The 27,933-nt window shown below is 43.4% G+C and overlaps 1 protein-coding gene across 2 annotated transcripts; it reads right to left on the bottom strand.

The window, feature by feature from the left end:
- Window positions 1-872: 872 nt before the first annotated feature.
- Window positions 873-27,873, bottom strand: ubl3a (ubiquitin-like 3a). 2 transcript variants are annotated; one of them, XM_076101543.1, is made up of 5 exons: window positions 27,215-27,865; window positions 6,222-6,330; window positions 5,174-5,260; window positions 3,750-3,827; window positions 873-2,739 (listed from the first exon to the last, which is right to left on the bottom strand). In XM_076101543.1, the coding sequence occupies exons 1-5, from the start codon at window positions 27,242-27,244 to the stop codon at window positions 2,687-2,689; spliced, it is 357 nt and encodes a 118-aa protein (XP_075957658.1). In that variant the 5' UTR covers window positions 27,245-27,865; the 3' UTR covers window positions 873-2,686. The 2 variants fall into 2 exon arrangements, with proteins under 2 accessions (XP_075957658.1, XP_075957657.1); XM_076101542.1 differs by lacking the exon at window positions 873-2,739 and adding an exon at window positions 2,752-3,268 and having other exon boundaries at window positions 27,215-27,873.
- Between the last annotated feature and the right edge of the window lie 60 nt (window positions 27,874-27,933).

The raw sequence follows: 27,933 nt of genomic DNA on the forward strand, positions 1-27,933 counted from the left end.
TATTGACAGCCAACCCACAAGCAACAGAGTCCTACACACAGTGCTGCACGGTGCAGTACATCTACTCAAGCACAGCTTTGAGTTGCTTGTACTTTGCTTGAGTGTCTTTATTTTAGGGTTAGTTATACTTCTACTCTATTACATTTCAGCTTGAACTGTACTTTTTACTTCACTACATTTATCTCACAGCTAGAGGTACTTTACAGATTAATACTTTACATACAGCACACAATAATCTTATGGTGAAAACATATTCAGATCCTTTTACTTTTGTGAGATGATGAATGGTGCAGGAATATATATAGTATATATATATATATTGTACTACTCTACTTTTTGCTTGTTAAAAAAAGATTGGATAACTTAACCCTTTAGGCATTTATTTAAATGAAACCATGAGTTTATAGGGGAAATGTGTCTTTGCTATAATATATATATAAAACATGTATGATAACTTACCACTCTTCTCAAAGGGGTCATTTTTTAAACTTGCGATTGAGTCATTTGAGTGGTACTTCTTTTAAGTTAAAGAAAACAATTCAAGTACTTCATTCATAACTTCACATGAAACGCGTCAACTACACATCGCTGGGGAGTAACTCTAACAGTAGCTATAGGCGTTTTACGTGTGTGTAAAGATGAACACAGCCCTGATCCTGACTTCGGACCGTGTCTTTCATGACTCAGTCTACTGACAGTTTCCCAGAAGACTATGAAGAATGATTTCAGCAGAAATACTCCCTAATCCACTTCCATGTAGTCGTCAGCCAAAAAAACGGCCATCTGATGTAGCGGTCTGTTGAAGCTTTTGTTGAAAGCAGGCTGTCAAAAATCAGGAGACGCTCGAAAGATTCAGTCATGACAAAAGGCAGTGCACTTGAATAACCTTTATTTAGTTTACAGATGTATTCCATTGTGGAGTTTGGAGGGGGGGGGGGGGGGGGGGGGGGGAGCATTAGTGCTATTTACAATTGGTTTGAAAACGTTTAGCTCTGTACAGATTTGAACCCTGATCAATATAAACAAACAATATTTAGTTTTAAGACCTAGTGCTGTTACAAAGCGATTCTTTAAAGCAAAAAAACACCCAAAGGAAAAAAATAAAGGATTACATTAGACTATAAACAAATGAAAAAATAATAATAAAAGCGCACAGAAAAAAGAAAATAAAAACACAGTCTGTTGATTGTTAGGGAGGTTTTGCTGCTGTTAAGCACAAGACATCGTCAGCGAATGACTGAACTGGCTATGAGCGAACCGCATACACAATCATAGACTATATATAACACCAATATACTGTATATCAACAAGATTAGAGTGATCATGTTCTATATAAGATTCATATTAAATATACTCTACACGTTAACATGTTTTGGAACATTACTTCCATTGGAAAAATATAAAATAAAACAATTAAACTTTTTATACATTTTTTATTAATCTGATGAAGGAGCACATGCTTCGGTTGTGCAAACTGGACTTATTAATGCTGAGAGAGAGAGAGAGAATTAAAGAGAGAGTAAGAAGCGAATTAAGACAAATAAGGAACATTTTCATTCCGAATTAATTCCCTGCTTGGACAGCAATCTTTCAGAGAGATCCTTCACAACACTGTTTAAAAAAAAAAAAAAAAAAAAAAAGGAGCACAATGAGCCTTTCCTCGAAGAGAGAGACGGAGGGATGGTGCATCAGGGAGGGAATAAAACTGACATGACGTTATATTAATCACAACACTGGCCGGTCAGTAATATGCACGGACTGTCAAAACACAGTCACAAATGTCATGGACAAACAAATAACCAAAACAAGACCCCCAACATTGGCTGTTTGTCTATTTGTTTGTTTGTTAGGCTTTGTTTGGCTAAGAATGTGACGACTAAAAGACGCAGGACGCGTTGGGTCTCTACAGCGCTCTGCGGACAGAAAGGAATAATGTCTTTCCTGTGAGCTTTCAGGGCACATGCAGAGGAGGGCAGTAGAAAGGACACAGGTGTGTTTGTGTACGTGTGTGTGTGTCCTGGTTTGAGTTCTCTGATCAGGCACGTCTGAGCTTCGTCTGCTGCACCCAGGGAGATCACACAAGCACATATGGTTGGATCTGTAGTGTGTGTGTGTGTGTGAGGGGGCGTGTGTGTGTGGATGTGTGTGTGTTGGCAAGTTGTTAGTGGTTAAAATTCTCAGCGGTGTGTATGAGAAAACAAGGCCACACACACAAACTTGGGCACTGCATTACTATGACAACCAGCTAGAATGAGGAGCTGAGGATGGTTCGACACGTTGTTTATGTGTCGGCCTATTGCATGTATGTGTGTGTCTGTGTGAAGGCTTCAAAAGGTGTGCATTAAGAAGAGAAAAGAAAGAAAAAAAAAAAACATGGAAATCCAGTTCCTTCCACTCATTTTCAGTTATAACAAAAAAAAAAAAAAAAAAGTAGAACAAAGGAATCAACTCGTTAATCAATTTCCTGCTCCCAACTCTGTGTCCCGAATCAGCCTGAGCCTGCTCTCTTTCTATTTGTGTGTGTGAGAGAGGGAAAACAAAAGGCGAAAAGTGTGTGTGTGTGTTTGTCTGTATGCATATCCGCATTGTGGACACGTTTCAGGACAGGGGACAAACTCAGTAGGTCCAGGATGTTGAGGGTGAGAACGGATGAGAAGGATGGAGGGCCGGTGGCGGTGGTGTGTATTCACAGAATGACACAGCAGTTACTCTCCCCGGTCTTCTCTCTATTCCTCTGACCTAAAAACACACACACACACACACACACACGTCATCATCGAGACAAAGCTGTTCAGACTGCGTCATCATCCGACAAGTTGCTATGTTGGCCTATCACATTCCTGGTAGATGACTTTACAATGCGAGCGCTGCACTTCTACTGTTTACCTCGCAACTGTTGCAACTAAAAGATTTTGGAGTCTGATAAGCCTTCAAACTCGTGGATACGTGACTCAAACTGGTCTTTCTGGATCGTATTCTATGTCTCACCGATACCTGGAGCAACACGCTCACTGCGTTTTGCGGTTAGACCAGTCTGACTTAGACGGTTTTAGTAAAACAAAGCTGCTGAATGCTTGAAACTCCACCACCAAACCTCCAGGTCATCTCAGACTTCAGAGCTTTGTTTTCTATTTTAACAGTCAGTGACGGCAACTGTCAACGTTACTTCAATTGCAACTGTGGAACGAGGGAAAACATGGCTCTCTTTGTGGCGTGCTAATAATGTTGTGGAGCAAGAAATGTGTTTTTTCTAGACCACAATAACCATCTGAAAAACACACACACACACACACACACACACATACCCATATATATAAATAAACGATGCCTTGTGATTGTTCTTCCACAAGACAAAGGTTTTCTGGAGTAAATTGAGGTGATTCTTCATCATACCTTATCTTACCGTGGGCTTATTTTACCCAGAATGTAAAGCAAATTGATGACAGTCAATAACTCGAGCACTTTGTGCAACCTCAGATGTCCCTCTGAACTCTGACTACTAGTTAGGTTGAAGTCAGCCTCTGTCTCTACATAGACAGACGTGTCACCTAACATGATTTATATCCGCTGTGTATCCTACACAATGTGCTGTATCGTGGGGATACACTTAAGGGGGCCAATTATTTGCAGCAGTGGCTCTTCCTAAAACAGAAGCCGTGTGTAGAGATGTGTAATGACTGGGAGCAGAACGTTTAAAGTTGCTCAGCGTGTGAAAAGGCCCACTGAAAGGAAAAAGAAGGGCTGGTTACCTTGGGAATTTGGCTCAGGCAAAGTCTCTCTGGCAACTAAATGCATCACTGTGGTCTTCCCCAAGGGCAGTTTGAGAGCTAGCGGGGGAGAAGAGAGAGAGAGAGAGAGGGGAGGGGGGGGGGGGGGGGGGGGGAGAGGATGCAAAGGTTATTCAGTGAGAATCAGCATATCTGTCTTTACAAAGTCATTTACCAAACAATAAACTGTGGCTCAGGTCATTTCTTTGCAGAATAATTATCTCTTTGCAGGTAAGGAAAGGCCCTGAAATGTAATCATCCTAAAAATAACTCAGCAAGCTCTTAATAGAAACGAAACAGGACAGGAAGATAAATCAATATGTGTTTGGATGACGCGATCATATGTTATTTATGTTGTCCAAATCAATGCCTGTCAGAATCAGTTATTGACAGATCCCTTTGTCAACAGGAAGAGTTGGAGCTCAAATGGGAACGCAGCATTTGCTTTGAACGTCACAGATGTGTATCAGAAATATCCTATTTCAACCGAAGCTTTAAACTCTTGTTACTACGCAAAAATAATGTTAATTTGACAAAAACATAATCGAGCACAGCAGTTGATTTTTATCCCCAAATGAATGTAAATCAACGGCGGCCAGGAAGATAAGAGAAACGCATTCTGCTCATATATTACATGCTTTGTAATGTAAAAAGTGGCACTAGTCCTACTCTGATGTTTCATGGAAAGAATACAACAAGAAAGCTGCTAGATTAAAATAAATAAATAGAAAAACCTTGATCCAGACACTAAATTGTAGTTAATATTAGTTTGCAACTCCCCAAAACTTGCTCATCAATCACGTGTTCAATCACGCCTTCACACGTGTGTGGTGTCTATGTTTGCGTTTCAAAACCACCTGGGGGTTGTTGGCTCGGCTTTAAGGGGATTCTATGTCAGCGTGCAAACACGTTGAACCAAAGATAAGAGAATTATCAGATAGATGGCAGTGATTGGGACGAGTGTAACAGGGTTAGGGACGGCCTTAACCCCACTATTACAAAACACCTGTCAGATCAAAAGTGGGTTAAGTAGACTCAAAAAGCCTAAAAGGCAAGGAGAAGTGAAGTGGGCAGCCATTCCCCTTTTTTCCTCTTCACCCCCCCCCCCCTCTTCTCGTCTCTTCTTTGTGCTGCTTGAAGTCTAAACTAACGCCAGTCTGGCCCCTATCCTGACCAATCTCTCTCTCGCCCCTCTTTTTCTGTATTTCCTCTCTCCTCCCTCTCTCCGTCAAAGCAGACTTGTCCGGAGCACTGAGGTACCTCTGTTCTGCTGCTCGGGGGGAAAAAACAGATGAGACCAGCAAAGAACTTTCCAGCAACACACTGCTGTGATTTCTGTGTGCATGTCTATGAGCACACGAGGCTTGTTTTTCTTTTTGGGAGGTGTACTTTCTGTGTTTTCTCACCTCCTAGTGTTACGTTGCCGTGTAGAAAGCGGCCCTGGTAGATCAGCCTCAGGATGTTAGGACTGCTGACCTGCTCTTCCTCCCAGTCTGAAAGGAAAAAAAAAAAGGGGAGTTAAATAGAAACATCGACATGGAGCAAGACAGAGGACAAGCTTCATATATTTACCCGTTCCTGCTTATCTCTATTTCCCCATAAAGTACTATCATTGTATAATATGTTATCTATAAACTGTGTTGAATATTCTTTAAAAAACACGATGAACAAAGTCTGTTTCTTTTTGAGCATTCCAGACTCTCGTTGTGTGATTTAGAAATGGGAGAATTTCACTGTTAAGAGGCTAAATTGCACAGCAGCAGCGTCTGGTGACCAGATGTTTGTCTCCAGCTAAGCGGAGGGTGTTGGTGCCGACTGAGAGCCTGCTCCGGGTCTCACAGGGTTCAGATCTGCTGTCTGGGGGCGTGTTCAGGAGTTCTGCTGTCTTGGAGAAACCAACAGATTCTCCTCGAGTTTTCCTTTTTCACTCATGAGTCCATCAGTGTAATTTATGGTTTTTCATGGCTGTGGGCTTCTCCAAATCCTGGACTAGATTCACAGCACCGTTGGAAAAGCACATTTGAAGGTGTTGGAAGGTCGGCAGTATCGAACGAATTCTAGCACGGCTAGGAAGTGGGTGTGTTACAGAGAGGAGGCGGCTGTGCTGCGATCCCACGTTCCTGTACGCAATGATAATCAAGCTGAAAGGAGGAGCGCACTCTAATTACCCTACACCAAAGATTGGCATGTTTACCACACTGCTATATAGAGCTACACGCAAGTAATTAGCAGTGTGTTTGAATGGGATCGCAGCTCTCTGGATGCAACGTGTAGCCCCTCGGCTGCCGTTAGCTTTAGCTATAGAAACAGACAAGATAAGTCACATGAAGAAAAAGAAATGTCTGGATCACCTCAGGATGATTGAAGTGTCTCCACTATGTAACCATTGCTACATCATTCATCGGCTGCCATTGCCAGGGAGAATCAGTGAGGGATCTAAATGGAGCTACTCACCCATCGGCCAGTTGTCATAGACGTGTTTGGCAATGTCCGCTGCCGACTCGTTGGGAGAGAAGAGGAATTCTTTCGTCTTCCCGCTGACTAAAATAAGCCGCAGGTTTATCTGCAACACAAAGACATGTCTGTCAGAGCTTCATACGAGACACAAGCAACCGTCACGTGTCACATTCAGCACAGTGAAACTCAGAAAGCACACAAGTTATTTAATAGGAAACAGGAGAAGGATATGAGGACCCTGAGGAGTGTCCTTCCGCAGGATTAACTCCCCATCTGTCTCTCCAACTTCCCCCTCACTTTTCTCTCGTCCCTCTAGCTTCTCCGTGTCTTTGTCTTTGGTTCACAACTCCGTCACGGTTGTCACCATCTCACCTTCACCACTCATGATGCAGATGATTTACTCATTTAACAGCAAATTAGAGGCACTATACATGTATCGACAACTAGATGGTTTTCTTCATCTTCCAAATACATCTTCATTGCAATTTGTTTTATTTTGTACTGCATTTCAAGGTTAATTTCCTGGGAAATGAGTGCACGATTAAAACCTTCTGGTTAGCAGGCATAAGGATAACGAATTTCATTATTTCTCCCACTTCATAACGTACGTAACGGTAAATAGTAAAAATCCAAAAAAAAAATTTTATATTGTGAACAAACTGAGCAGTGACTTGACCATATCAACGTATCAACGGCGTCTGAATTTGCAAATGATTCAAATCACTCGTCGGTCCACATCATGACAATAATCAACCACACAATGAAGTGCGTCACCACTTTCATTCACTGACCCAAATACAGAAGAGAACCGACAACCGGTTGTTGTTCGCATTCAAAACCGTTCATTTGCAAATCATTTGCCTGGCATTCGGATGCAGATTGGAGGTCGTCTCTTGACTGGCGTGGCGTGTGCGTTTAGCAGCAGTACAGTGCGCCTTTAAGAGCCAGAGCAAAGGTCTGTGGTGTGTGTTTGACTTCCTATATTTGTGTGTCTAGCCTGCAGTGCATGCATGGCACAAGCACGTGTGTCATTGTTTCCAGTGTGTTTCCATGTGCCGGGTGTCTGTTAGCCCTCTATACCCAGCCGCTGCCCCACCGAACCCCTCTACAGAGCAGGCTGCAATGATGTAAAAGAGCTGACGCGGACGGATTGAAACAGACATCTCTGTAAGCATGTTAGCAAATCAGCTTACAGGGTTAAAAATGGAAGAGCCATACAGAGAAACGTATATGAACTCATACAGCGGAGGGGAAAAGAGACGCAGCTGACCTCAACATTGACCCAACAAACGTTCATTTACACGAGTAAAGCCGCTTCGAAGAGATCAGGTGAACTCGATATAAGTTTTGAGCTTTTTAATGCGTTTGCTGAATATTCTGGGCCATAAAAAGCACAACAAACGATAGGGAGAGTCTTAACTACACAGATGAGATGCTGGTGAGTGATTCAATCTGAAGACAGACGGTACTCCAGACGGACCCTGAATGAGACGGATGAAGACAGGAAGCACCTTTACATAAAGCGAGGTCTCCTGGTTGATCACCCGGTCGTTACCATGGTGTCACCATGGCGACAGCCACTGGTGGGTGGCTTAACCTGATAACACCGACAAGATAGCTTTACCCCTCCTCCCTCCTGAACCATCTCCTAGTGTCACATCATATTGTCTTTCTCTCCTTGCAGCATTCTCTCTCCCTCCCTCCCTCTCTCTCTCTCTCTACAGTGGAGGAATGTACAAGGCCTTCACTAGCTTCACTTAAACAACGTTAAATCATTCTCCTTGTACCATCAACCCACACAGCTTTACATTTCTTTATTTGCTTCTCTCCATTCAAAGTGTAAAGGTCACTGAGTATTAAAAGGATAAGATGATGCCAAGGCCTTCGTAGACACCAGATTTAACACCTACAGCAGATTTTGAATCAAAGCGCTCTCCGTTGCTCTCCACCAGCATCAGAACCTCTAGTAGAGCTCAGCGACATGCAGGATCGATGGCAAGTAAAGCTTTGTTTATACTCGTGCTTGGCGCCGTAGCGCGGGCCTCCGCAGGTGGCGCGAGAGCTCCGAGCGTGAACGGAGGCGTTTACACTCGATGGGCTGTGCGCTGCGCTGCATTGTTCTCCAAAACGCCCGTAGATATGCCCAGAGACTGTAGGTGTAACCGGCAAAAAAAAGACAAAAACAACAACCACAATGACGAGGAGGGATTGTAGTAATCTGTAAACTCATATCTCATATTCGTGGACTACTTTATTGCCTTTTTACAACACCTGTAAGGAAACAGGTCAAGTCTTACAAGCATTATGAAGAAATAAAGGTTGAATATCCTGTAAACAATTTGATTTGGCTGCAAAATATATACTTTTTAAGACCACCTTGTTTCTAAAGCGTCTCAAAACGAATTGACCTTCTTTGTATAATCCCCAGACATGCGCCAAGTTCCCCAAAAAAATGTTTCCTTCCATTTGTCACCCATCTGTATCTCTACAGGTGAGATTTTGCCATCCATTGTTCTTCTTTTGCCTCACGTCACCCTTCACATTGATTCTGACTTTAACTTGACAGCGCAGGTGAGGTTATTCAATTACAATAGCTCCAGGTATTGGGGAGAGCAGTGTTTCATGCATTCATGCATTAACATTAATATGCAGAATACATATCCGCAGGCAAACACGCATGCATACAAAGTTCACGTCCTGCTAGTCTCTCTCTGAGCTCATGATGTCAGAGATCTGATACACGAAGGCTTCACCAGTTTGCAAAGCTTGTGGAGAACTAGAGGAGAACTAGAGGAGAACTAGAGGAGAGCGAGTATATCACTTCCCCAATGAGAGTATGTGAAATGATACTGAAACCTCCTGCAAGCAGCTTCTATTCCCGTCCACTTCTGTGAAATTTTTTTTTAAAAAATATCGAAACAGGCTGCTCGTGCATGAAAGAGGTGAAACGGTAAACACACAAAGCATAAATGCTGCTTTCCAGTACGACAACAAAACCACATTTCTTGAGCCGTCACGTAGTAGAAATTTGATTTGTAAAAGTACATCTGAGTGTGTATGATAGAGAGAGAGAGAGACAACAAGACGTTTTATTATAGGAAGTACAATAATACTCAATATTATCTGAAACTAAGCAAACAACAGCAGAGTAAACAATCTGCTTTTCCTGAATTGTCATGTACACAACGGTGCCAAAACGCTTGTGGGATCGTTTTTTTTTTGTTTTAAAAACAAAAACAATGTCCGTACACGCTAGTGCTCCGTTAGCCTCACATTACACACTACAGTAACGTGACCCTGCTACCAACTCGTGCCATGGTGTAAACATGTGATGCAAGCAAACCCTCTTGGCTAAACACTGTTTGCACACGGTGGAGAGCAGGAAATTCAACGCCAGCTATAATTATTCCTCCCCGAGTACCACTCTCAACTCTTTCTCAAGGCAATAGTGTGTGTGTGTGTGTGTGTGTGTGTGTGTGTGTGTGTGTGTGTGTGTTTGTGTGTGTGTGTGTGTGTGTGCGTGTTGTGTTGATAAGTGCATTAAAGAGTATTGCTGCTCTTCAGGCCCTCTGCAGCAGTCAACAAATTATAGAGCAGGAAGCCTTCCTGTGGGAATATATTAGACCAGCTTTATATGTAGTCTGCTTAAGGTTAGCCACCGCTGTCAGCGTGGAGGCCTAACTGTATGAATGAGTTTAGGAGAGGAGGGGGGGGGTGATTAGCCCGCCTGGGGGTCTGTTTAAAACAAGCCAGCTGGATCCAGTAGCCAGCCTATTACTGTAAACCCAAGAATGTAGTAACGCAGCGCTTTGAGAATACTAATCCCACATGAATTATGATTTTGTTGATAATTACTTGTAGGCTCTTTTCTTTCTGGCACGGCTGTCGATGTGTTTGAAGGAATATTAACAGCCATAAAATAGGAGACATATTGTTTATGTTGAGGCTTTGTTGAACAGCCAGAATGACACTCGTCGGATTTTATTAATTAGCCAAAACTGAGTCCAAAAAAGAAAAACCCTGCTTTGCAAGCTCTTAGTGATTTTGCAAACGCATAAAGAGCTACTGCAATTATTAACCCCCATTAGCACACAAATTCTATCACGGAGCCATTGTTTTGTTTTTAATTAAAAACACCCTGAAAAGAAATCAGAATCACTGTAACAGCGTTGCTGAATGCAGCTTCCTCAGACACCGAATGAGCTCACAGGGAAATAAACTCTTTGGATTTATCAAATAGCCTCATTCTGAGTTCGACACATTTAATACAATATTGTAAATAGGTTTTCTTCCTTTGTGTGCGCACATACACACAGACGGAGCAGTTACGTAACAGCGGCTGACTGATGATAGTCTGATACGAGAAACAAAGCCGAAGGCGAGGGCTTGTAATCTCTGTGTGTGAGCATGTGTGTGTCTGTGAGCATGTGTGTGTGTGTGAGCATGTGTGTGTCTGTGAGCATGTGTGTGTCTGTGAGCATGTGTGTGTGTGAGCATGTGCGTCTCACAGCGTCGGGGGTAGTAGTGCATTACTGCAATCAGGTTTTTTAGGTACTTTCTCAAACTTAATTTGATTCCGTTTTTTTCTCTAAATCTATTTGTGACACATTACTAACTGGGGACAAACAAACATAGTTGAGACAACCAGCTGGCTATTTTCATCCCGAGGAGGAGAAGGAGCTGAACTATGTCAGAGGACGCTGTCCTTTGGATGAAATGTGACGTATTTCTACTTCAAAATAAACGCAGTGACGGTTCGATTACTGTAAAGTACGACGCTTCAAATCTTCACTTCATGAAACGTGCGGGCGACGCTTTTGTACCGATTGTAATGACTTCACGTGCCGTCGTATCATACGAAGCACTTTTCATGCATGTCGTTTATTTTCCGATTTTAAAGCAAAGTCGGGATGAGATTGTAGGCTATCCAAATATAGCTTCAATATCAAGGCACACGACTATATCTGCCTGGCACAAACATCTGCGTCCCTGAAGTCGGGCGAAGGGATGCAACAGACCGCTTCACTGCAGTAATGATCTAGAAATAAACAGTAGGACCTTGACCCAGCTGAAGTTTGTGTATTATTAACTTTACCATCTTTATAGGGCACTTATCTACTGTGGCTTGTGTGTGTCAAGGTTTGTTTTTTTTCTGCTTAACGAACCGCGTGCATTACACAAAGTTCAACGTATGCAAAACATTAGGTATCTGTTGTTTCCATGAGGTACAAAGGTTGTAGAACGGACTAATATATAAACTGTGAAATAAAGTAAGACAACAAGTTAGGTATTCCTATATGTATTTACTTTATACCTACAAAATACCAAATACAGAGTCAAACCAAAGTTAGTCACCTGTGCTGTCTTGTCCCGTTTAGCGGTCATTGTGCATGGACTACTGGTCTTTACTGCAATTACAGGAACCTTGGAACCTTTCTCAAGGCTTAAGGAGCGTCTTTTAGGTCATTACGATGTTCATAATATGTTCTGTGTATATTTATTATATGCTCATTTGTACCAGCGGGGAACAATATATCAGGAAAACACTATCGGTGGTCAATAGTTTCCTCAAAGACCAGAGCGTTTGATCATTTAACAGGAAAAACAAATGTACGTTACTCTGGAGTCTTCTCTCTGATCAGTTGATTCATATAAAGTTCATTAAATGTCCTTGCTTATATCTTGCTCCACGACATTGAAACAGATTTGATGGATATCAAAGTCAAAAATCACGATAATCAATGTTTTTTTTTAAAGTACTTGGACAACTTACCGTATGATGTAATTTTCGGAAAAGTTAGCGATTTTTAGAGATTTGCTTATTCTCGCTCAAACCATGAGTGTATTTTTAGTCGATCTTTGCTCAAAATGAACAGTGTTTGCTTAAAGGCCAGCAGGGCTCACACTACAATACACTGCTCAGCAAAGCAATCATTGTCCAGATTTTGCAACAGACAAGACCAATCAGCTAGAAAAGGACCAAAACAAAAAGCCCATTAAGATTTCACATGTTATCAATGTCTTCATAGTCGATCATTCATACAAATCCTTTTACAAGTTGCTGCTGTAGCCTCTGCTTTTGCCTCTACAAGCATGAAATGTCAGCTTTAATGTGAGAGTGATTGAGTTTCATCATCTGTCTAACAAGCAAACAACTGGCCTTTTCTTCACAGAATACGACGCAGTGTTTTTGTGTCTGCTGCAAAATGCAAATAACCCTCGGCTGGCGTTTCTGCCGCATGCACTCAGGCTTAGCAGCCATGCCTGAATAATCACTAGAGTACAGTACAGTGGACTTATCTCTGGGATCATATTGAAAACAATCATTTGACTGGACTACAGCATAACCAGGAATCATACGTTCGCCCTCAGAGGCTGGGGAACGAGGGGCTGTGTTACAGAAACACAGACGGCAAAAACCTGGAGCTCTAAAGCCACGATGACGTTAAAATAATACAGTGCGAGGCTGTATTCTGCTCAGCACTAAACAGCACACAGACAGAGTTAATGACTACTTGGGGAACATAGAGGAGCGTTTAACAGCTAAACAGCCTCGTGAGTTGGTAGGGAACAAAAAGATAACAAAAAGAGGAGTGAACTGGACTTAATCTCATAAGGTGGCATAAACTCCAACTCCAAATGGACGATAACGTTGCTCCGTAACTGCTGGATGTGTAAATGAAAAACTAAGCACCTCGTAATATTGGTGGTAACTCAGAGTGAGCAGCCCGTTCCCTGGACACAAAACACAGACCTCCGTCTCTGTTCCTGTCCTCTACTGAGGCCGCTAGTCATTAAAGAGAGGATCTCCTGTAAAGAGGGATCGTAAAGGCCGACACCACATACCTTTATCCGATGCACTCTCTGGTGCATCACGCTAACTTCCGGTGGCTGAGGCGGCTAATGGCTGCATTACAGCTTTATTAGTGTTGTTAAATCAAGGCTTCTTTCCTTCAGCATGTCGTAAAAACATCCTGTGGCCGTTGAACGGCACGAAAGCAGAGATAGCGCTCCACTTTCGGCTCCTCTGCAAAAACTAATAAGGGAAAACTCATTATTTGACATTGAGGATTTTTGTATCTTAAGGTCTTCTTTTTCAGACTTTAACTCGGACCCTGAATGTGTTGGACGTGCAGCAGTGAACTCTCAGGATCCTACCGCTGCAGTTAAAACTCTGGGTTTTGGATCCAGGAGAAAATGAGCGACAAAACTCCCGTCAGTTTCTCTCACAACTATCAGTCATACGTCTCATTACACGGCTGCCCCATCATACCTCATATCTCTCTCTCTCTCTCCAAGCCCCTCTTCCTTTTGTACTGTCATTCAACAAGACCTATCCTTTGATAAGCCGACGTCCTCATCGCGAGCGTGAAACCACTCGGCTCCTCTTCTCCCCTCCCTCTCCTTCCTGTCACCAGCCTGAGAGGCAGCTTCCTGCGCTGCAGCCGGTACTGTACCTGACAGCTCTCTGCTCTCTGCTCTCTGTCCTCCCTCTCTCTCTCTCTCTCTCCGTCACTGCCTTCTCCCCGTTTACAAACAGATAACCCTTTAATCCATCAGCTGCTTCTCCTCGTTCCAGAAACAGGCAGAGCTGCCTTTCATGCTGTCATCTCCCCTCCTGGTTTCTGCTCTGAAAACTCGCTTGACACACACACACACACACACCCAGCGCTGCATTCCTCTCTCCTGACAGATGCCAGGTAGGCGCCTTTGATCACACCTCCTCCCTATCGCTTCCTCTGTGATCGGAGCTTTCACAAAGAGGTTGACGCAGGTTTACCTCGCACGGCTTCCTGCCGCCTCTCCCTCTACTCTTTGTCTCGCTTCTTCACATTTCAAAATGGCTGTTAAAAACCCCCGGGGACAAATGAATTAACGTGCCAAATGTGAGCCGAAACTGAAGTTAATTATATCTCTCTCTCTCTCTCTCTCTCTCTCTCACACACCCCAAAGAGTTTAATTGATACTCTTATATCTAACTCTCGGCAAGAAAGTGAATCAAAAGAAAATGTATTTCCAAAATGACAAATGATTCCTTGAACATAAAACGTATGTGGTTTCAGCATGTGAAACAGGGCGAGTGGAGATGACCATCTGAGGTCAAACCAGTCTGCTCCACCGCAAGTTCCTCATTTCTGTTCTGCTAAACACAGACATGACAACTGATGCATGTGCACACTATTGAAATGCTTTCATATTTGCATCTGAAGAAATAAATAACACAAATAGTCCATGATACCATGACACTGGAAAAACGTGAAAACACGTCACATTTACAACTGCAGACCGGTAGATTGTACAATATCCACGGGTATGAAGCCGCACACCACTGCGGTGTGCGGCTTCATTAGCCGCACACCATTCACACAAACACATACACACATACTGGACTCTTCCCTTCGTCTGTTAGAACAAAAAAAAACGAGAAGAGGATGGAAACGCAGTTAAGTGAGACAGAACGTCACTTAGCAGAAAAAGAAGACGGTTTCACTTGATTAGAGTCCAGCTAGGGTTCGGCTCCGCTGTCCTCATCAGGGAGAACAAAACACTGAGTGACATGATAACAAATTAAAGGAACAAGCGGGAAAAAGACCAACAAACAAAAAGGGAGATTTAACAGTGAGAAGAGAGGAAAAAGATTTACAGAGTCCTGTACCACACATCACCTCCACAGTGCTGATGCTGTACAGACGCCATGAGAGTGATGACGAGGTCTGATGCTATAGGAGGACGGAGGAAACGCTGACATTTTTGGAGGCGAGCCCGTGGGACTGAGGGAGGAAACGAGAGAGGGGAGCTCAAAGAGGGAACAACGAAGGTCAGAGAGGCGCGGCGAGGAAGCGGAAGCGTGAATGTGAAATCCGCTTAGTTCCTTGGGTCATCCGCTAACTACTTGGAGATTTACAGTCGCACACATTTGCTCGCATACGAGCAATAAACACAAACATCAAAAACACTCAGAATGCCTGCTGAGGCTCTGCTTTTGAAGCTGTGGGGCGAGACGTGAAAATGCTGTCGTATACGCTTCAATCGATTCTCCTCTGATCCCTCCGTCAGCGTCTAGACCGCCTGTCCCCTTCCCCCAAACACAAGGCAAGACATGAGATAGAGGACGGTATGTAAAGGGCATAAAGAAATATAACGGACTGTAGTCGATCGAGTCGCAGAGCTCTGATAATGCGACATTATGAACAACAAATATGTCTTTAAATCAGCTGGAGGAGAGCTAGTTACGTTAGCCGCACCGGAGCTAACAGCTAACATACGGAGGCTCCGTTCAGGTACATTACGATGAATTCATGCTCGACACAGTAGAAATTCGTTTTGTGCGAAAATGCATTTTAAGGTTATCATGATACGTTCAAATGTAATCTTGTCAAAATTTTTAAATAAATTCAGTTGTTTGAAGGAGATGTTTTCACAGCAATATAAAATAGACGTTCGAGAGATAATTATGACCTGGATAACTTCCTCAATCAATCTATAAGCTCTCCAATACATGATTATGTGTCACATGACACAGATTCTCATTTAGGATCTGAAGCTCATTAAACAGCACAGTGCAGAGTTACATGATGTCCTGAAAGAAAACATGTAAGCAGTTAGCAGTGCAGTTTTAAATCTGTATTACGCGTTGTTTAAATCAGCACTGGATTGTGTTTTGTCTGAATTTCCGTGCGGTTCTGTTTCCCAAATTCAACAGGAACTGTCCTGCCTGCTCTTCTATATTCTGTCTGTTCAGGCTCTGGGGGGAAAATAAATACAGCTACCGGCAGAGACACAAACCCAAAGGCCAACCGGCCACGTGTCGGCGTGCTGCTGGTGTGAAGGGACCACACAGAGGGTGGATGATCCCTGATGATGGCTGTGATGAAAGGACCTCCTGTCCTCCACCTCCTCCCATTTGCTCTGCAGCAGCCCTGTCTGCTTCCTCCTCCACCTCCTCCTCACTTCCGTCACAGTGTGTCTCGCCAATGTGATTTCCTCCCCCGAGTTTTCCCGACCCCCCAGTATGCGAAAGCCCTAGAGTCAAGTAAAGCATCCCAAAGCCGTTCTCTCCCTCCCAAGAGAGTCACACACTCTATGTGGTGACCTCTCCCCCCTCCCTCCTTCCACTGTTTCTACCTCCTCACCCTGTCAAATCCTCTTTCCTAGGTGGTCTCCCCGGTGTGTGTAGCTGATGCCCTCCAGCTAGGATTAACTGGATTAACTTGATTTGTAACCTTTCCGGTTGTGCTTGCGTAGCTCTTCTCCGTGTTGTTCATGTGTGCATCCTTGACATTAAGCATTAGAGCTTTGTTTATTGAAATATATTTGTTATTTACACCTTAATTGATTTTATGCATTTTTACATTCGCAGCTGGCCCCCATCCAAATTTAGAAATAACTCTTGTGAAGAAAGCGCTGCAATGCTGAAATGATTACTCATTGATCAAAATCTGTTTACAGAGAACAATTTTGAGAGTTGATTAATCAGTTCAGCCACTTACTGAAGTGAACTCACTCACAGGTTCCAGCTTCTAAAATGTCAGAATTTGTTGCTTTATATAATATTGAATCTGGAGTTGTGCTCTGGGATTATTCATCAAAAAAAAGAATCAACAGTTATCAATTAAGAGGAAAGTCATTGGTTGCAGCTCTAAAATCAACAGACTTGCTGGCTTTCCTCTTTGTCTCGTATTTACGATGAAGGGTTTTGCTGGAGAAAGACAAATATAAATAAAATATGATCCTGTGTGTAATACTACTGCTGCCAGCTGTGTTTGCAGCCTGACATGAAGGATTGTGAATGGTTGGTCGACAAATCCAATTCTGAACCTCAAATCCTGACAAGTTGTTGTTTTTCTTGATGGTTTTCACCCAATTGACGAAGCACATTGCGGTTCCAAAACCCATTCCCTTTCCATTACTATCTTTGTCCCCGTCCTCAGATACTATAAAGGCTCAGCAGACATGGAAGACACTGTGTAACATGGGAGAGAGCGAGAGAGAGAGAGAGAGAGAGCGAGAGCGAGAGACACACACAGATAGATACTGCTGGCAAGCTGAAATGCCCCATGTGCTGGAATTTACCAGATGGCACTGGACAGAAACAACCAGGGGTATTACCACACACACACACACACACACACACACACACACACACACACACACACACACACACACACACACACACACACACACACACACACACACACACACACACACACACACACACACACACACACACACACACACACACACACACACACACACTTTTCAAGGCCTATTCAGGAATGAAGAAGCAGTGACAAGAATAAATGCAGGTTTACATGCAATGAATGATCTTAAAGTGAGCAAGTGTAGTAAGTAAACAGGAAAACATAAAATGCATTAGATGTATTGTAGATGGTTTTATATCGTAAATATATGAAGCACTAATAATAATAATAATAATCCACCAACAAGCCCACAGGAGGCCCCGGTTCTACGTTCAAATTTAATAAAAACTGTGAAATGAATTGAATAAATGATCCCGACAGACACAAACGGTGTGCGACTGTCTGTGTTTGCAGTGTGTAAGACGTGCATCTATGGGGGTTTCCTTTTTGGTTCCCTTTTCATTGTTGTCTTGTTAGAGATCTGAGCCACTTGGTATGTTTGTGTTGTGCACAACAGGAAGAAGGCAGCCTCAGTGGAGGAAACCGCTTACACAAGCAACAACAGGAAGCGAGGACGAGGAGGGTGTTGGCTGGGGACCCAATCAAGATCTTTGGCAAACATTGTTCCACTCCAAGGCAGAAAAAAAAAAAAAAGTATATGAATACAGATGACATAACCAGCCAAGGGGTGGTGTTTAGGAGGTGCTGTGCTGTCTGTTAAGTAGCCATAATCGAGATGTTTACAGCCATGCTAGATATTATAATTCCTCCTCATGAATCCACCTGAGTTCACAACAGAGTGCCTGCAGAGGTAGCTTAAAGGTCAAGACCACTTTGAGAACGAAGCACACTTTGGCTTCACAGATTAAGCCTTGTTTATGCAACACTTTGACATTTAGATTAAAAATGAAAACAGGACTGCTGTACCTGCCAGCTCTGAGCCTTAATGGTTCTAGTGAGCCTTTAAAACAACACTGTACTATGAACTGGAACTGCACCGAGATCAGCTGACTGAGCTTTTCTGTGCCATTCTGTTCAGCTGATGGAAGTCAGCTGAAACGTGCCAGCCTCACACTCATGACCAAACATCCGAGCTTTTCAAACCCACTCGCCTTCGAATACAGAACGTAAGATCAAAAGATCAAATGATCTCTGGCACAGAGAAGCCACTCCACCAAGGAATGTGTAACTAATTACGCTAAACAATAGGTCGCTATCTGACGACCTCTTTGTGAGTCACAGTTCTGCTGGTTCCTGAAAGATAAACCACTGCTTCCTCATTACAAGAAACCAAGAAAGAAAAAAAAAAAAAAAAACCTTCGATCATTCTAGTGCAAGGTCCAATGCTTCATTACTGCGAGCTCATTCAGATAGCCTCATTCAGATAGCCACACACACACACACACACACACACACACACACACACACACACACACACACACACACACACACACACACACACACACACACACACACACACACACACACACACACACACACACACACACACACACACACACACACACACACACACACACACACACACACACGTCTCTGGCTGTCTTTTCTATCTTCAACTCTTCTGTGACTATTTCCCACCGACATCTCTGTTTGTGTCTGTATCAATATCATAAAAAATATGCAAAAAAAAGAGGCTAACATCTCCCTATTGTTCACAAATGCAAATATGCACGCGGCTTCACAATTATGTCTTTGTAAGTCCAGTGTAAGGTTCACAAAAGTAGTATATTTACACTGAAGTGGCAGAAAAAGGATTTAAAGTGGTTAACACAAACAATAAGTTTCGGTATAATAACCATGTGAAGAGTTTGCAGGATTATTGGTGTCTACACAGACTGCTCTCAAACCTCTGAAAGCTTAGATACTAAAGCTGGCTCACGTTATCAGCTGAGGATTAAGGCTCGAGTTTAGTTAGCGCTCGGTGAATGTGACACACAAGCTTCCGGAGGACGACCTCTGGAGATGGTTGATGGAAGCCTGCGGACCTGCTGGTTCCTTCCTCGGATTTGGAAATGTCGTCCTCACGACACACGACACGACCCTCCTGGATGATGTAACGATCCTCTAGGTTTATGTTATGGTCTTAAGTTTTAATTATTCAAACTTTGTTTACTGGGGAATCAGGTTTTGTCCAACATGTTGCCACAGCGGCTGGCTCTAAATACCACAACACCACCCATCAACTTTAATAATTGATTCCTCATTTCAGTGCTTTGGCAAGCAAAATGCCAAACATGTTCTGGCTGCAGCTCCTCAAATGACATGATTTCTTGCTTTTTGTTGGTTTTATAATCATACAAAATTCAATATCTTTAGGTTTAGGACTGTTGATTGGACAAACCTGAGGACGTTGACCTGTGCTCTGGAAATTGCGGAGATTTGTTATTTTTTTCCTGACATTTAAAAGAAAAACCACAAAAATAAACAGATGAATTGGCGATGAACACATTCATGAGTTGCAGCCCCTATAGCTATAACAACATGAAGAGACGGTCAAATATTCCGCATTGCTGAGATGGGAATACAAAGGTAATTCTCTAATTAACACCCTCAACAGAGTAAACGTCTGGGTTGAAGGCATATATGTGTGCGGCCTAGAGACCAGCTGATCCCGTTGGGACAGCCAGCCGATGGGGCCTGACCTTTGGATGACTGCTCCGTGGCTAATGTCTGCCCTGTCTGGGACCCAAAGACTCTCAGCACTGCTCCTCTAATTCCCGCCGGTGCGTATTCTCTGTCTGACTGCGCCGGCACATGACGTTGGAATATTGGCACAGATTCGCGGACCGATTTATAAATGGCAGCCTGTCCCGAAATGTATCAGGAAGAGGGAGAGTTTATTCTTGTTAGCTAGCTGCCCTGACGCGCACACACACACACACACACACAAACAGTCTGTGCTTGGCAGAGGCGAAGCTTTAATATAAATGTCCCCTCGGCTGGAAATTGTTTCCAGTGCAGCTGAAAGGCTCCTTTTAGTGAGCTAGTCAAACACGACCCCTCCCTATCGCTTATTTCTCCTTCGCACTTGCACTCTACTTCTACTCAGCAGTCAGACTGACGGGGAAATGCAGTGTTTTCACTTGAGAGCTTTTGTTTTACATCTATTTAAATGGCATGCAGGAAAATGACAGCGTATGGAAAGACCCCCATTAGAAACACATTATCCAAAATAAGAACACATAACCCAGGAACTCCCTGTCTCCATTAATGAGTCCCATTAGTTCACATTCAAAAAAAAAAGAAGAAGATCTGATGTGGCAAACGTCTCGCTTCACACAAGTGCCTCAGTTGATATGAGAAAGTGACAGAACTTCATCAAGTAAAGTTCAGTGAAGTGAGCCTTTGTGCGGCCGTCCATGTTCCTCTCTGCGGCCCCTTTCCTCAACACAAGTTTCTCTTCCTCTTTTCCGTTTCTCAATTCAGGCAGCACACAGCTTCCTATGACTGTCATTTCTTCAGTATCAGGAAGCAGTAGCTCATCTTCTCCTTTTTTCTTTTGACAAAAGAAGTTGTTGTTGTGCTCATTTGGTTTAACTTGAGAGTCAGGACCATAGCTAACACGATGTCTTCGGTGTGGTTTCTGAGATTTGTCCACCAGAATGATATCCCTAATTGTGGACAAGGCTTTCAACAGCATCATATTGGAGATGCATTTTGAAAAATATAATCAATGAATACAATTTGAAACAAACAAAAGTCAGAGAATTTCCCTCACTTTTCGGTGTCTGGTAAGACTAACAGAGATTAGCAGATAGAGACAACAGATACAAGGGACCCAATGGGACAGTGCCACGACGCCATTGAGCGTAAAACGAGGACCTTTAAAGCTCTAGTTGGTGTAGTGGGTGTTACTCCACGGGCAAAGCCAGCAGCGAACACGTCACACTAAACAGGAAGAAGCGGTTGTGCTTCAGCTGGTTTCTTTTTTTCCGCTCCATGCAAATGTGCACGTGCATAAACAAAACACGCGCACGTACACTTCAGAAGTGGCACACAGACTCTAGTTAGGACTTCGGCACTCGCACCCACTCGTCTGTGTCATGCTCCGACTCTGTAACACTGGGCATCAACATCTGAAGAGCGCCCTCACTTCTACTTCTGTCCTGAGGTTGTTTCTGCAAGAACCCAATGATCAGGAATTAAGTTATTAGCGCTGTGAATTTGGTGCTCATTACATGGCTTTCTCTGCTTCTGGGATATTATTAATGTCCAGCTGCACGAGGACATGCAGCATGCAACAAGTGCCCATTCACTGTCACGAGAGATCGGGACCGGAATCAATAGTGTAGACCAGAGGTTTTCTCTTGAACCAGGGACCTCTGGAGCCTCAAAACACAGTGAAGTAGTTCAACACATTCCTCAGCCTGAGCAAAGCCATACCTGCCAACAGTGACTGCTGAAAGGAAGGGGCGGGGGCGGATCAGAAATACAAACCAACAACAGAAGGAGATTGGGTCGCACTTTCAAGCCTCGCGAGTGAAATCTAATAGCGAGCTTCACCCTGACGATGTAATCTCGGTGGTTATTATAGTTCGCCTGGTGAAATGTGTCTCTAGGGGTGGGAGTCTCTACGCACCTCACTGCTCCATTCCGATTCAGAGGGCTACGACGCAATTATGAAACGATTATCGATTCATAACATTTTTTTTTTTAATTAACAAAACAGACTAATTTAATTCCATTAGCTTCTATTCAACAGAAGAGATGTGTCAACTGGAGGAGTACATGTCCACAAAGAGAACAAACAGGAAAATAAATGAAATTGGGTCTGTAGCAGCATCCTCGTAGTGAAAACACAGAATTCATCATCTGACAAATCCTTTACAAAACGCTCTTGTTGTGCGTCACACATATTATACAGCAGCCTTGCAATATATTAACATACCTACAACATATTCTACCAACACCGGCTGCCTTTTCTTCTTGCATCATTGAGACCCACCGACATCAAATACGTGACTGCGTAGACAATAGGTGTGTACAGCAGGTGTCCTTACTCATACAGGACATCACATGGACGCACATGCACAGACACATGCCACACTGAACAATACACAGACAAACAGTTACGTAAGCGACCAATGGATGAGAGGTTGTCCACAGGACTTCCTGTTGGTGTGGCAGACGTGCATCAATACAATTAAATTGATTCTACACAATCGGCAACATGCTAATGCTTGATAATACCAGCAACTGTCACCCGCAAATATGAAATGCTTTGCAATCCTTCTTACAGAGACAAAGCACAGCCAATCAATGTATGTTAAACATCCATTCATTTCTCTGTTGTTATTCACCAACTCAGTGTTCAGTAATACCTCCAACGACTGGGTATTAGATATTTTAGCTGCTGCATTACACAATCTGTCAGCACTTCGACTCTGAGTCATCAGTTTCCTGATATGCTTGAAGTGAATATGAATAATCGAGCACAACTCCTGCATCTTCAGAACTTTCCACTGCGCTGCGAGGTCTCCATGTGACAATGTCACAGTCGATATATCAACTCCTGCACCCGGGCGGGGTGATGTAATCCCGATCTGTGACTCAGACTCTCGACACATGGCATCGACTGCACAATATTCACTGACAATGCATCATCCACCTGTCAGGGTTCTATAGCGTTTTTTCTCCCGCTGAATGTGTCAATCAAAGCCCCCCCCCCCGCCCGAGGCTGAAGACCCGCCTGCCGACCTCTCTCCGTCTCTTGCTACTCGATGTCATTAAGTGCCGAGTTAAGCTCGGGTCGGGGAGAAGGACAGGGAGCGGCAAGGACACCCCAGCCATTGTTCTTTGAAACGCAAAACGCTGACCTCCGACCCCAACCTTTGACTCCTTTGTGTGTGTGTGTGTGTGTGTGTGTGTGTGTGTGTGTGTGTGTGTGTGTCCCCAAGGGGACTCTAACAATGTTGGAATGAACTATAAACTGCTTTTAAAGCACCATAATTATAATTAGCCACACACAGAGTAGCAGAGGTAACTAGCTTTTAGCCGCATACTGGTACAGTAACACAAAAATACAGTATTCTAGTGAGATGTTTAGTTTATTAAAATAAATATCGCTGGTCATAGCTTCTCTAATGTCAATTATTGCTGGTTTCTTTTCACCTTTTACAATACTGAACAGAATATCTTGGGTTTTGTACTATTTGTCGGTCAAAATAAGACATTTAAAAGACATCACCTTGGGCTTTAGTCATTATTTTTGACTATTTTCTGACATTTTATAGACTAAATGATTATCTAGGTTTAAAAATAATCATTAGTCGCAGCCCTAAATAACAACCTATAAAGTCACGATATTTTTTCTAGCTTAAGTTATACTAACTTTATTATTATTGTTTCCGTCAAAGGATACCAGCAGCATTGCCCGACATTAATAGTTGACCCCACCGGCCTCATGTGGTGCAGGTGCTGCTCGACTAAATGAAGGGATGATGTGGGTCTGAGAACTGAAATATTGAAGGCATCTAAAGGGTTAATTCGTTCTATCGTACCTCCTGATCAACGCGTACTCACCACTGCACAAATGACAGGGTTTCTTAAATACTACCCACAGAGTGTGCACGAGTGTGTACGTGTGCCAACGGTGTTTATTTCTTCACATCGTAGCAGTATAAGATGTGTGCCTGTTCAACTTAAGTAAACACTTCCGAACAGGAGGAGACGTCACAGAGTCATTTAGTTACCACTTTGGGCTTTGGCGTCATTAATGGTTAAGTTATTAACTAATGTTTTATACGTCAGTTATGAGAACAAAGACGCTTTCTTCTGACAAGTTATTGTTTCTGAAGCTAGCTTAGAAAACCTGTTGTAAGTTTCCAAATTTCAAGGAGACATCTTCAAATGATCTTCGAATGAATGTTTTTTTTCTGACCAGCAGTTTATCCACATTAGAGAAGCTTGGAACCACTTAATTTTTGGCAATATTACATTGAAATAGTTGCAAGTAATGAATTGATTGACTAAAAGTTTCCGTGGATTCTCAACACAAGACCTTTCTGACCCAAAAGCTCTTCTTATTAATGTAATACAACAAGTATTAGTAACTTACTAAACATGAATAAAGGCAACAGCTACAACCGATGAGCGATGAAGTAGAGCATCATGTACATCATGTACTTCCCTCTCTCTATGTGTGTGTGTGTGTGTGTGTGTGTCTACATCCCGTGTTGTCTGTCGCGCTGGGACGTATCGAAAGCGCTAATGTTTGAAATCCACTCTCTGCTCCGCGTGGGCCTCAGTGTATTTATTCAGCGGCTCTTATCTGCACCGAGGTGCTTTTTTTATTCTCCTCCTGCTGCTCCTGTGCTACTCTCTTGTCTCAGCTTCGTCGTTACACACCGACCCCTCTCCTCACGCTCCAGACTTTCAGATCAAAGCGTCTCGCTGTTGCCATGGGAACCATTTCGAGCCCCTGTCAGCACTTCTGAGGTCCACCCGGAGCGAGGCAATTAGCCCTCCCCCCCTCCTCCCCATCCTTCACTCTTCCCATCCCATCCTCCATTCTCAAGAGGCATGACTGTTCCTTCTCCTATTCCTTCTCTCAGATTCATTCACCCACAATGTTTGGCACCGGCAATCTCCTCCTACTACTCGCTCCCACTCTACACCGCCTTTATAAGTGTGTGTGTGTGTGTGTGTGTGTGTGTGTGCATACACTTGCTCATTCCCCAGACGGAGCGAGTTGATGGAGGGAAAAAAACGAAGAGTGCATCTGCTGCTGATTTCCACCACATAGCACGAGTTTAAATGCACACAGCTGATATTTCCCCCAAATTTCCTCGGGGACGGAGCTAGTTTGATGTATAGATTGCGCTAAGCCACAGAAGAACAGCCACGCTCTGAAGATTTTCCACTGGCAGTAATCCTGAAACGTCTTACTGGTGTGCAGAACTTGACCTTTTGTGTTTCTGCTGCAGGCATGTTAATAACATGAGCCTGAAGGAATAAACACACCGTATTAAAACAATGCTTGAGAGTCGGCAGTTGGAAATATTATTACTTTGCCGTTGAACTTTATGCCCCGACACTGGCGAGAAATGATGCGATAATAACGTGATACTTCCCCCCCCCCCCCAACAGGGAAATTCTCAGAGCAAAAGGCTGAGCTATAAACCAGCTGGCAGGGAGTCAGCGTGTTGCTCAAAGACACTTCAGCAGGGCGGCTGGAGGGCGTCTACCAAACCTCTCTGAATGATTATCGTATAACACACAAGAAAAAAACACCATAAAGGACTATAAACTGACCCATAACACTGCGACTAAAGGTCTGAATACAAAGCCTCCCACATACACAGATAGTGACGGAACAAACAACTTTATAAACCGTTTGTTATTTAGCTACCAGTCATAAGAGGTCAGGGAATCCAGTCCAGGGAATCCAGTCCACTGAAAGTCTTTGCGATGCGCTATACTTAGATGCTTTAGCTTCGACCGGACCACATGTACGTAGAGGCCGGCTCACCTCTAACTTCCACACGGTATTATCCCAACGACATAATGGACCTGCTGTTCAGGGGATCAGAGTCTTTGGACGCAGGAGTACAGGCAGAGCTGGCTTAGCTGATCTCTGCGTGGAGGGCCACATTACGTGGTTTATCCTTTCTATACATAGACCCGGAATTAATCTTAAGAGCCATACTAGCAGCGAAGATGACAGACAAGAGGGGGAAATGTCACGTCTGAGAGTGGCTGAGCCCAATTGAACTCATTTCAGACGGCTTTTAATTTGCGGAGTAGCTCGCCCAACGAGGTGCTGACATAAATCTTTATGATGAGAGTTCATAATAACACAGTCAGTAATCTAGAATAAAGTCATAAAAGGATAGTGTCTTTGGGAGGGTGAGGGGGTAAAGTCACCTGATGGTGACCACAGACTGAAAGGTCATAGTTTAGCCTCCTTTAAAAGCACCACTACATCAGTAGGTGGGACATGATGGGGTTGTAGTAGGCAATTAAATTGCCGGTCACTGTGCACTTCAGACCTGCAGAAGAGCACCTCGCCTACTACTCAACTGGAACTGTTTTGTAATCCATCGCAGTGAGCATCAGGGCAGCGACTAACTTTGTCTTTCATTACTGATACGATTACTTTTCCAGTTACTCATTTAGTCCATAAATTATTATTTTTCAAATACCGACAGAAGCCCATCACAAATTTCCCAAAGCTCCCGTTGACATCTTCAAATTGTTTGTTTTACCGACCAACAGTCTGAAACCAAATGGGTTCAATACACAGTTCCATAAAACAGAGAAAACAGGAAATCCTCACGTTTGAAAAGCTGGAACCAGCTCACGCTTGCTGTATAAATGGCTACTTGTCATCAAAACTGGCAATAAGTCTCCTCATTCAACTTATTACCATATAACGTCACCGCTTCACCTCGAATGAACATCAAGTCTGCGTTCATTTAGTCAGACTTCCGTTAACATCCTGATGCCATTCAGTGGAAACTTTCACATCTATCCGGGGGTTAAATGTCTGGAGTCATGTGACTTGGTGTTCACTGTGATAGATTACAGAACATGAAGATGTGTCGGTAGTGTGCGTATAAAGTTTAATACTATAGAGAAATCAATGGGAGCCAATGGCTACCTGGAACTATAGGAAAACTTACAAACACTGATAAGAATAAAGTTAAAATGCCAGTTTCCTTTCCAAGTTGCACTACGATGTGACCTTGTAGTTCATAAACAAAATGTCACACTGGGTCTATAGTGTACAGCGATGTTCTCAAATAAAATAAATACAACTAGAAGAACACTCTCAACCCCCATGAGGAAATTAATGGATGTAAATGGGTAAGTGTGAAATCCTCTCACCATGTCCGCTGGGGTGCTGCTGCCCGTCATCGTGAAGGTTCTCCTCTGAGGGGTTCACACACACACACACACACACACACACACACACAGTCACACGAGACAAGGAAGCAAATATCTCCTCCCTTGTAAGAGCTCAAACAAACGTCGTTGTTGTTGTTGTTGTTTGGGTTTCGAGCAGCAAACAAAAACACCACGTAATCCCGGTGACTTTCTAGTCGGGATGTGTTACGACGCTTTCTTCCTCTCTATTGCTCAATCCGCCCGTTGATCATTTCCCACACAAATTGGGACATTTGCAGGTTTGGCTAATGTGAGCGGGACACACTGTGGACCCGAGGGCCTCCTCCGACCCACCAAACATCAAGAATATCCGGCTTTAGAAGAAGGTGCCTACGCCATGCGAGAGAAAAGCCCAACACTGCTCGCACATCCGGACACGGATCTTTTTTTCTCTCTTGGTGAAAAGGGAACAAAATAAATATCCGCAAGGTTACCGGTTCCTCTGATAAACTTAAACACGTCCGCCGGTCGGTGCGAAAGACGCGTCACGCGGCGAAATCTGTCGGTCCTTCTCTTTAAACCGGGAGTTACTTGTGATTGTTGTGAGCCTAATGTTACTGCGTCGCTGAACCTTTACGTTCAGCTGTCAGCCGGCCTCTCAAAACTAACGTCAGTGTAGCAGCGGAAACACACGTGGGACTTCCGGTTGTTCATTACAA

The sequence above is a fragment of the Anarhichas minor genome, unplaced genomic scaffold (assembly GCF_050575085.1).
Source record: "Anarhichas minor isolate MPS153535 unplaced genomic scaffold, ASM5057508v1 ptg000027l, whole genome shotgun sequence".
Classification (NCBI taxonomy): Eukaryota; Metazoa; Chordata; class Actinopteri; order Perciformes; family Anarhichadidae; genus Anarhichas; species Anarhichas minor.

Bases quoted from the DNA above. Each gene is read 5' to 3' on its own strand.
- ubl3a (XM_076101542.1), bottom strand. From the start codon at position 27,244: ATGACGGGCAGCAGCACCCCAGCGGACATG. The intron at 5,261-6,221 runs GTGAGTAGCTCC...TTTTCCTTTCAG, and splicing joins CTATGACAACTGGCCGATGG to ACTGGGAGGAAGAGCAGGTC. The intron at 3,828-5,173 runs GTGAGAAAACAC...CTCCCCCGCTAG, and splicing joins CGGCAACGTAACACTAGGAG to CTCTCAAACTGCCCTTGGGG.